Raw genomic sequence first — 11,340 nt, 5'->3', positions numbered from 1 at the left:
GACAACACTGTGCTCGTTCAAACTTGGACTGTGCCTTGGCAGGTTCAGGGTGAAGGCTCTTGTCTGCTGCACTGCTGTTTACACAGGCAGAGATAATTGCAGAAGATGTGGGCAAATTTCGGAGAACCACTAGAGGCCAGTAGAAGCCTGGAATGCCGAACTCAGGGACGGGGTAATCGGAGAAAGCCGTTCGGGATGTCGACTGCAACCCTTACCAGTAATGGGATTTATGCTAAGGCTGGTATTTGCTTTGTAGCTTTTTCACATAATACATAAAAATCAGAACATGGAAGAATTACTTTAATTATTTTAACACAGCAATTTCAAAGAGTAGTGCATGTATCTAATGAACGGAATTAACAGGACTCCCAGTGATGGGGGAGTGAGATAGAAATGAATAAGAGTTTAAAGACACCAAAAAAAGTCAGCTTCAGTTTTGTCACTTGCATTATTTTTAGTCTTGCTGGTGATTTTTGTCTTTATATTTGTGGTTTCTTTCCTTAAAAATTAACCTTTTTTTTTTTTTTCAAGGTTAAACTAACCATTCTTATTTTCAAGCACTTACCCATTAAATGGGTTATAGAAATAATAATTTAAAAAATCTTCTACCTACCATCTTTTTGTCCAGGTCATTACACTTTTCAAGACCCATCCATACAGCCATCTCACATGAAACAAATTTTGCTTAGTCACAGCAAATACTGACAAGCCTTTTGCCTAAGTGGAGAAACAGCAACATCCAGTTAATTCTCACGTAATCCTTTAGCAGTAACCAGGCAAACACTAACCATCAGTGAAACCATGAATATGGGCCTTCTAAGATAAAATGCCACAAAGAAATGGGCAGATTCTGTTTACCCCAGAAGCCAAAGAAACAAGTTACCAAATGCATCAATTAGCAGGTGTACTCAGGAACTCTCTAGGCTGATGGTACCAAATCAAAAAAACATACAGGTTTTCCCCTATCTTTCTAAGACTGCAAAATTTGAAACATCTAGAATCATTTGACTTTCCTTTTTCCCCATAGCCTTCTTCTTAAAAACTACATGTGACATTAAAATCTTGGTAAATTTGGTTAAATAAATTAATTTTAAAGGAAACCTCATCTCCATATTTGCATCATATTAGTCAGTTATAGCTTTTGAGGCAGGAAGCAGAGCTGTCAGTTTACAGACTTGCTGAAGCAATGAGTGGGATGAGGCTGTGGCCAGGAGAACATCACCACCTCCAGAGTTGAGCCTATTCATGTCCCAAATCTCTGCAACTTCAGTGTATGTGCGCCACTGTAGATTCATTCTGCATCCAGGTATTGAATACATCTTTAAAGCCAGTATTTTCAAAAGGAGCTGAAGCTGTTATAGCTGTAAATCTCTTTTCCATCTGCTGGGGAAATCCAAGCCACTTGGGTATTTTTAGTCTTTAATTTCCTGGTTTACAGGTGCAATTTCACATTCTTAGTGGGGACTTCATAGTGGAGATACGGAGATATACATTTGTTTCCCTGATTGATTTAGTTAATAAGCAAATTAACAGACAGAACTCTTGTAGCTTTTTCCCTAAAAATGTGTTATTTGAAAATACTAAGGCAAACACAGTCAAGTTTAGCACACAGGCCAGTCCAGAAGTTACCATAAAGCTGCATCAACATCTTTCAGTGGGTTTCCAAACATCCTGCCATAGGCTATGGCTTGCCCTCAGCTCTTGCAGGAGCAAGGTGCTGACTTGCAAGGCTTTGTCTCCTCTTTTTGGCAACCCATGCAGAGCAGGAGTATTTTGATGGCATATTTAAAATACTGCAGCTTCCAGCAGGGTGGGCCAAAGGATCTTGCCACTTAAAGCTGCTCTAGCAAGTGAAACCTTCCTAGAAACCATGTTAATAATGTTGATAAATCCAGATAAACAATGGCACCAATTACCTAAGCTGATTTCACACTGAGATGTGTACGACTACATTTCCAAAAGCAAAAGCCAGCTTTTCCATCCCTGTGAATCTGCAGCACAGGCTACAAGTTGCCAGATAAACATTCATTGAGTTTAGTAATGACTTTTCTCTCTCAGCTCATCTAATTTGTTAACAGGAATAGCAGATACAAAATGGGATTTTCTACAAGCTTTACGTACATAAGGAATCCTGATGACAGATTGATGTCATTCAACCAGACCTCCTCACATGATTAGGTCTTGTGCAATCAGCCGCTTCTTTCTTTCTTTCCTACTGCTCCAAGCTGAAAATTAGCATTGGGAAAGCCCCAGACAACTCAATTTGAATAAACAGAGGTTTGGAACACATTTCTTGATGCTTTAAATCTACCTGGGAAATTTCAGGAGAATTGTCGCAGCTGCACAGAGCTCCCCATAGCCAGTTTGCAGAGATGCAACATCACACACAGGTTTTTTCCTAAGAGCAAGGTGTTGAATTCTTGAGTGAAGCTTCGTTCTCAAATCAAAGATCCATTCTCAAATTTGCATAGCACTATCTTAACTGAAATTCACCTCTGAGTATTTTAGAAAAGCAAATGTCTTACCTTCTCTTCACTGAAACCACTGTTAATAACAAAACAATTCCTAGAATAGGAAATGGACAGAAAGCTGTCTTTTTATAATTGTTTTATATAAAACAAGGAAGTATTTATATGATATTTAGTATTTTATATCATATTCAAATTTTAGCTTGATCATTTTTATTATGCAAAGAAAAAGGTCAGAAAAAGATCACTTGTTTTTAAATACATTTAATGTTATGAAACATATTGCCTTTATTTTGTTTAAATCCTTGCTAAATCTTAACATCAACAATTATAAAAGGCTTTTAAAAACCTTTTCTTTAATCACACAGTAGCCTCATTGTTTTACTCTAAGGCAGAAAACAGAGTCATCATAAATAAAACACTGACATGGAATATAAGACAAACCCAGGCCAGACAGTTTGCTAAAAAGTTTATGAAAAGTGCATCTGGCTGGCTCAGGACTCCCTGAGTAAGGTAGACATTCTCCCACACACCTCTTGGCTATTTAGCCACTCAACAAGAAAATCTGAAATAAAGGCTGCCTTTCTCATTTTAAAGCTATTGCATTTACATGCCACTTACTGTGTGAGGTAGGAACCAGTTTCTAGGGGCTGTATCTGGGCCTCACCTCCTTATTGTTGCCCCTTCATTTGCTATGCAAAAAGAGATTTAAGTGCAAAACAAAGCTGTAGCTATGAAAGTGAACTACTGTTTATTTTCAATCACAATTCATTAGCTGATTGTAAAGGACACTTTTCATGATTTTCACTTTCAAAGCAATAAGAGGCACAAAAAGCTAGATATAACCTTTTTTTTTTTTTTTTTCCCAAAGGATGCCTCTGAAAAATGGGGACTTGAGCACTAGAAGAAAACAGTGTGTTCAGGTTATCTAATTCAAAGCTCAATGAAGTTTCTGTTTTGCAAATGCACCCGGCCTGGAGTAAATTCTTAACTGAAAAATAGCAGCAACTCAAAAGTGCATAAATTACAAACTTCATCAATAAATTAAGGAAATGGATTTGCTGCATCTAACTATCCTAACTGCCCAAAGATCCTTTTCTTTTTACAATGACATGGAAAATCTGAATAAAGGTACTACTAATTTGAAACTAAAACTACTCTAAAATCTTCAGTAGATTTCTTTCTGAGATAAGGCAACTTGTCTTTTACCAAAATTCAAAACATACACAGAATGACTGGAAGTAGCCCAATAACAGACAACCCCTCCTACACCACCAAGCCTTAAACATAGGTTTTTCCATTCATATGTACACTTGTAATTCAGGGTGTGAGTTTTCAAGAAATGCCAAACATCTCATTCCCAGGGATTCTGATTATTGGAGAGCTTGTACAGTAGGAAGGCTGAGGAGAGATCCAGTCCTGAGCAGTGGGGGAAGCAGGATGCTTGAGCAGAATTTTCAGCTGTAGTAGGTGCAGCTGTGGGACTTGCAGTTTCATGCATATCTTGTACAGACTCCTGTGAGTCCTGCATTCAGAGCCTAGGCAGTCCAGTGGCCATTTGAAGACTGCAGACGACAGTACTAGAGTGACATTTTGGATCCCCATATTGAAGACCTTGGCTCTAGATGACCCCCTTCCACCTGTAGTCCATGAGAGGTTGTGCATAGAGGTAGGAAAAGTGCTTAATCAATATGTAAGGATTGCATTTACTCTGAAGCTCTTTAATACAGAATTACTCTTCATCCTCATAAGACATATCCATATTCAGGATCATATTCATTCATGGCAGAGATGAATCCATCAATGAACTATCAGTAATCACTTTCTTTGCAGTGAGATGGTTTCCGCTGGCTGGCATGCCCTTGGAAAAGTGTGCTGTTTCTTGACCAAAATAGGTAGTTCCCAGTTCATTTGCGGTGAATATTTATTTTTCCTTTAGAACAAATTTAAATGCCATATTTCTTTCTAGGGATTTTGTTCATGGGGGCACACTCTTTTTTTAAAAAAACAGTTTGGGTAGAGCTTGTGTTTCTGCATCTTAAGCATACTGTGTGTTGAACAGAGTAGATCTAGAAGACAACAGGTACAGAAGCAGCAGCACAATGTTGTGATGAAACACTTCCACAATAGCAACTTCAAGCATCTTGAACTTCACAGAATCCACAAAAACATTCTTGTTTAAAATGTGCTTTGCAATAAGAACATCAAGCTTTTCTCTTTCCCCTTCCAACCTCCTGCAAGCACAGAAATCCTGCTTTTCCTTAGCTAGGACCTAACCTCATTTCTGCCAATCCGCTCTTAGTTACCAAGGCCTCAGAGCAAGGTGAGCATCCAGGTTCTCAGCTGGAGTCAGTGCAGATGATAGTCTCTTAACAAGAATAATCATCAAGGGTCCACTTTTCTAGAAACACAGCTGTGACAGCATTTGCTTTACTGGAGGAGGAAGATTCAGCTGCAGAAGTTGACCACAGCTGAAGAAAAATTTCTCTTTTTTTTTTTCTTTTCTCCTGGAAAATGTTTGCATTTATAAAGCAGGTAAATGGATATTTTTCAAATGTAATTTTAATAATGTCAGTTCATAATTTCTGGTAAGGGAGAAAGTTTCACAGCTCAAAGATGAGGCAGGCAATTTTATACATTTAGCATGAATTCAGAAGGGGTTAGGATCTCTGACAGCAAAGACAGCGCTTGCTGTGGACTAAGGTTGCTTCAACCAAAATTACATAGGAATATATATACTAAAAAAATAACTTTTCAGAATTACAGACAAATATGAGTTACATGTAGTCTATGTAGTTAAATCCATTTTTTACTTTGGAATTAGATGCCTGTTTTTGTGGTAATCCAGTCACGGAAATAAGTCACTCGTGTATAAACTCCAGGTTTATTTGGCTTGGCACATTCATCTCCCCAGCTCACTATTCCCACGAGGTACCACATCAGTCTAGAGTCTGGAGTAACCAGTGGTCCCCCAGAGTCCCCCTAGAAAAAGAGGAGGGGGAAAAAATATTTAATTGATCAGAAGAGAAAATACAATTCTCTCCAAAGATGGGAGGGTCTATCCTATAAAATAAGTTAACAAGCAGTATTTCAAGAGCAGCCATTTGTGCAGAATTCAGACTGTTTCTGAAACTTGAGCCAGAAGTCTGTGGCATTCTCCTGTTTGCCAGGGGACCCCCAACCTCTGTCTCAGTAAAAAACCTAACAAAAACTTCTGTTCTGTTTTGTGATCTACTGCTTCCTACCTGCCTTGTCTTCTTCCTCGTACAGAGAACAGAAACACCAGTATAGGCAGCAATCTAAGACAGCAGGAACCTTTTTTTAATAGGTTTTAATAGTCATTTCTATCCTTAAAATAAATAATTTTAGTCACTTTCAGCAATGTTTCAAAAAGGAGCTTAGAGCTCCTTTTGCTTGGAGCTTTCATCAAGAACTTGGTCTTCTAGTTAGCTGATATCTCCTTAAGGTATTATCCATTTTTCAAGGCTCAATTCTGATATGGTTAATAGCATGACATGGTAATAATAGTTAAACTGGAAACCTTGCAGTCTGAGAGGCAATCCTTATGCAAAAGACCAAATTCCACAGCTTTCACCAAAATTGTTTACTGAACTAAACAGCAGTTGCACCCTTCTGCTTATGTCTTTTCAGTGCTGAGCCAGGAACAGAGGAATGAGCTTCCCAGGCTTATTCTGCAGAGAGTTTTTCTTTGGGCAAAAAGTCTGCAGGACTCGGATTAAGAGTCTGTATTGAACCAGCACTTTAAGAGGACAATCTTTAAAAATAACATAAATACAGATTATGTTTTAAAAAGTTATCACTATGGAAATATTTTTCTTTGAACATAAGCATTTCCTTGCAGCATTTGCAAACCTGCAGCATGCATGTTTCCTTCCCATTCTTTTACACCTACGTTCGTAATAGTTTTCTTTGTTTCAGACAGTTTTCCTTTCACTGAGCCAAGTCTGTTACCAAAGATCACATTGTAACAGATCTCTTATGATATGATCCAGCCCAGAATTTAATTTCAGTGAGTGACCGTGCATTTTTTCTGGTAATTTAACACTCTTAACCTTCTTCCTTCTCATCTCTAGAGATATCTGGTGTTAGCTGCTTGAGACATTTAAATTTTAGCTCATGATTAGTATAACAGCATTTAGTGCTACATGGTGGGTACTAAATGCTATTTCACTTTATAACTAAATTCCGAATGGAGCCTATTTAAAGGACTAATACACTGTCCATTAAGATTTGATCAACCAGGTACTGCAGTCACCATTAAAATAGTTTTCCTTTCTGGTTTTCAGCTACAATTACCTGACAAGCATCTACTCCTCCTTCCAAATATCCTGCACACAACATCCTGGGTGTTATGTCTCCATCATACACTTCTTCTCTGTTGCAAGTGTCTGAGTCAATAAGTTTCACTGTTGCCTCCTGAAGAGCATTTGGGGCTGGACCTGAGAGAAAATACAATTTGGGTATTTATCAGCATAATTACTTTGCAGTGGTTAATATACAGGAAGAGTGTTTAATGTCCTCTTATGGAAGACCAACTTGACTTGGTTTAATGTGGAGGTTTTGCTTGTTGATCTGCCTAGGTCAGGCCCTTAAGGAGAATGTACACAGAATCACAGACTCACTTAGGAGCTGAACCATTAAGACTGAAGTCAAGATCACATGGTACATAGTGCCTGAAGTGTAAAGCCATATATTTTACACACGTTCCACTTAACACAAATGTTCCATGGAACACAAATTACCTAGCACCTTGAGCAGATGATACAAAAAGAAGATATCTTGATTCCATTGCTAGATCTACTCTTTGTGTGGCGTGGAATAGCGTGAGCTTGGGTAATTCACAGCTCACTCTCCACATTTACCTGAAAGCTCACAGTTATCTGTAGCTTCTGACTAGTGCTGGCAAAATAGTTTTTTAGGTGCTATATAAACATGTGCATGGCTACCTTTCTTATGAATTTACAGTATGAAATGGAAAGGCTGGGAAAACAAAAGAGTCTCTTTTTTTTTTTTTTTGCTCCAGTGGACTGTAGTTCTGTCTTTATCCACTCTACTTTCAGAACAAGAAACTGATGCCTACAACTAGTCAAACCTATTGCAAATATTAGCTTGCTGTCACATCACATGTGGCTACAGAAGTGATATCAATTCACTCAGAGTCGCTGTTTATGGACTATACAGGTTACCAGGCAGACTCAGGACTCACCATCATTAGTGAGAGCCCCCCAGCCTGTGATGACAGCATAAATATTGTAGGGAAAAGTCTGAGATGGCTCTGGCAGACAGACACGGTGTATGCTGCTCGTGAACTCTACTCGTTTGGAGAGCTGCACAAGAGCAATGTCATAGTCATGTTCTGGGTAGAGGTACTTCTCATGGATAATAATTGTCTTGACTGATCGCTTCAAGCTTGGTGGCTTCAAAAGAGCTCCAAAAGTAGCAGTCCACTTCTGAGGGTGAGTCATGCTGAAAAAGGTAAGAGTGCTGTAAGTATTTTGCTGTAAATACGTGTTTGGGACTTTAAATTTGCAGAGTACCTTTATTGTAAAACTCCTTCAAGCCAGCTCCCTACTAGACAGCTGTGGCATCCATCCCTTTCCATAACAGAATTGTGGGCTGCTGCTAGGAGAGGGCACTCCTGCATTCCCTCCTCAGCCACGGTCTTGTACTCCTCCCCTGCCCCTTGTCCCTGATCTAACCATTGTGTGGCCATAGGGTGTTATCAAATCCAAAGCTCTTCTGCTGTAAACTCTGCATTTCCCTTACTCTTTTCGCACATTGATAATCTGTTCAATCAACTGCTCCATTTTAAAATACCCTGCAGCTTCACAATTGCCATGCTTTAAACAAAAAAAGCTGGGAGTGCATGGCTGAACAGAGGGGCAGGAACATGGGATGGTAACTGCTGGTAGCAGTCTGCAGTGGCAGCAACCCCATTGTAACACGAAGGCATACGTTTAAGGAATGTAAAGTATAATAGGAAATGAATACTCCACCATTTCACTCACCTTACCTTTTCTGCACTTCTTTGGTCAGTACGCCAAGTGACTATAGATTTTCACTCATAAAATTGCCAGTTCTGCTCCCGAGGGCCAGTCTTTAATTTCTCATTGAAACATCCAGCTGATGGGCCTACTTAACCCTGACTTTTCTCTTCCAAAATTGTTTCTCTGGGAAAGAGTCAGGGGTGTGGTGCAAATCTGGAGAGCCACACAACTTGATACAGAAGGGGCACATTCTGCAGCAGATTCTAAGATGGGAACTTACTCTCTGAAGCAGTGAGCTGCAGATACCAGCCATGTGTTGCTGATGAGTGTTGCACCACAGCGGTGGATGTTATTGTACTGCAAACTGGCCTGCCATGGCCAATCTCCGGTCTCTGCAGAAGACAATCCGCCAACAATTCGCAGCGATGAGGATTTTGCCATCGACTTGACGGATCTATTCTGCCGTAACCCACAGACTGTCAGAAAGGACAAAGAGAGTATTAGCTACACTTCTGTTTAGTAAATCCTGCAAATGGCTGTGGGAAACATATGTAAAATTACCACTTACATTCTGTGAAAATGTATTGACATCAACAAGAAAACATACCTTCCACCAATCTGCCCAAATCAGAGCTCCTCATGCACAACCCATGTGTTAGAAGCCTGAAGGAACAACTGACTATCATTGAAAGCCATGATGGTCAAACATTCAGGCTTAGCTGTGTGAGCAGCCCGACGCAGGAATCAAAACCTTCACCACACACCCAAGACAATTCCCAAATAGAGGCATTGCTGACTTTAATGTCCCAGGCAATTTCTCATTAGATAAAATATGAAAAAGGCAAAACCTAACATGGGAATGATCCAAGTTGTGGGTTTTTACCATGCATGCACGCAGATTACATCAGCAAGATGTCACCTAGAGACAAGCAACTGATCACTGCAGCCTGCAAGTGGACCTAGAGAGGCACTTCAAGCAAAGAGCATCACACTACTCCAACCAGAGATGAGAAAAGGCATGGATACCTCCAGCATGGTATGCATCCATGACACAAAATAAGAATTTTTGTCCAAACCCAGAGAGAAATTGAAATATACATAGTTTCAACTGTTAAACTCAGGATATTCAGGAGCAGCTGAAGCTCCTGCAGAGCTTTAGAAACTTCTTCAATGAAAAGACCTACTTCAGCCGCCTTCTCCCATCCAAACAGCATCAAATCCATCCTACCTGGACCAAGACCCACTAGTTTTCATCCAGGTCCCAATTTCAGCTAGACATTAGGAAAGTTGACACACAGGACTATCCCAATTCATTGAAAAAGAGACAAAGATGAGAATTATTTGCGTAGTGACCGCACAATCCAAACCATTGCTGCACGGCTCGTCTCCCAGAAAGTGACCCAGAAGGGGCCAAAGCAGAACTCGGTAATTCATCACTGAGGAGCTTCCAGGCCCAGGGCCCTTGAAGTCCTCAGAAGTGAAAACTGGAGCCACAGAGAGTGTTATGTCATCCCTTTCCTGCTAGGATCTGCACAACATTATGTTAATGTTCATGATCAAAAGTGGCAGGAGTACCACAGCAGACTAAAAGCTGTTCATAAATTTAGAAGAAAGAAAAGTTAAACCACATTTAGAAGTTCATAGGCTCAGTGCAGAGTCTGCCCTCTTCTGAGATTTAAAACCACAATGAAGGAAGTCAGTGAAATCTAAATCTACCTGTCCAAAACTTTTGTGCAAAAGACAAACTTCAGAATATACCATAGTTCAAAAGACTGAACTAACATTTTTCCCTCCTGAAAACTCTATATAATCCTCAGTAAATGGTCCTAAAACTGAACAATCCTATCAACCACCTGAGCAGTCAATGTTCAAAACACAGGGATAAAACTCAACTCCATTAGTGTCCCAGAACACCAGCACCTACATTAGACCCAAAAAGTGATGTAATTTAATCTTCCATTGTTTGACAGCTTATTGATAAGGAATTAATCAAACATTCTCAGCGTTAAAAGAAACACAACTTGTAAGCAAAGATAGCTTTTATGACTATTTTATCTCCAAGCAAGCTGACTTCTTTCTCGGAAACTTAAAAAAATCTCTAAAACAAGGTATCTCTATCTAACCCCTACAGTAATGCATTGAGAAGGCCAGTCACATTTCCATATATTTCCATGAGGAAAAATTTTGTGCTGTCAGTCATTCCAAATTCCAGAACATTTTCATTTTAACCACAGGCTGATGTAATTTCTATACATTTCCTTGTGGTACCTCTCTCCTTTAATGCATGCTGAAGAAAATGACATAGTCCAAATTTCTGAGAGTACAAGGTCACATTCCTTAGACAGAAGAAGGAGAAAAGGCTCTTAAGGGCCAGGAAAAGTGTGCAGGGACTCTTAATGCTAATTTTAAAAGTTGGAGATGAGACTTCTGATGTTTAAAAAAGCCTCACTTACTGTCATTGAAGATGGCTTCTGCTCTTTGTGGCTCCACATCTGAAACAAACAAACAAACAAACAATCAGGGTAAGGCCAGGCCAGAACAGACAAGATTCCTCATTCTCATGGTCATCCCCCCAAAAGCTATTTGAGTACAGGGCACACAGGAGGCATGGCTGAGGGGCTGCTAGAGAAACCAGGGGAGCTTATATGTGATCATGTTCATGTGCTGACTGTTGACCTGCTCTGCAGTCAGTACTATCTGAGGACCAGGCTCTCTTCTTGCTGGCCCCCATTGTTTCTGGAGCGCAGTACAGACAAAACAAGTCTTGTATTACTCAAGATCTACAGTTTTGTTGGGGAGAAATTTTTATGGTGTAAATTTTTGAAGCTCCTCTATTTTGCAAAAAAAAAAAAAAACCAAACAGC

The 11,340-nt window shown here is 39.7% G+C and overlaps 1 protein-coding gene across 1 annotated transcript; it reads right to left on the bottom strand.

Annotated features, from left to right (window-relative positions):
* Positions 1-5,288: 5,288 nt before the first annotated feature.
* On the bottom strand, positions 5,289-10,968 carry LOC131574404 (transmembrane protease serine 11E-like; the record flags this gene model as incomplete). The annotated part of the gene is made up of 5 exons (XM_058828862.1): positions 5,289-5,450; positions 6,786-6,928; positions 7,696-7,955; positions 8,757-8,952; positions 10,930-10,968. Coding segments are annotated over 5 exons (800 nt in total), but the record flags the coding sequence as incomplete, so codon positions are not given.
* Between the last annotated feature and the right edge of the window lie 372 nt (positions 10,969-11,340).

The sequence above is a fragment of the Poecile atricapillus genome, unplaced genomic scaffold (genome assembly GCF_030490865.1).
Source record: "Poecile atricapillus isolate bPoeAtr1 unplaced genomic scaffold, bPoeAtr1.hap1 scaffold_297, whole genome shotgun sequence".
Taxonomy (NCBI): Eukaryota; Metazoa; Chordata; class Aves; order Passeriformes; family Paridae; genus Poecile; species Poecile atricapillus.
Note: the sequence above shows the minus strand (reverse complement) of the source record. Positions and strands in the feature narration are given on the sequence as shown.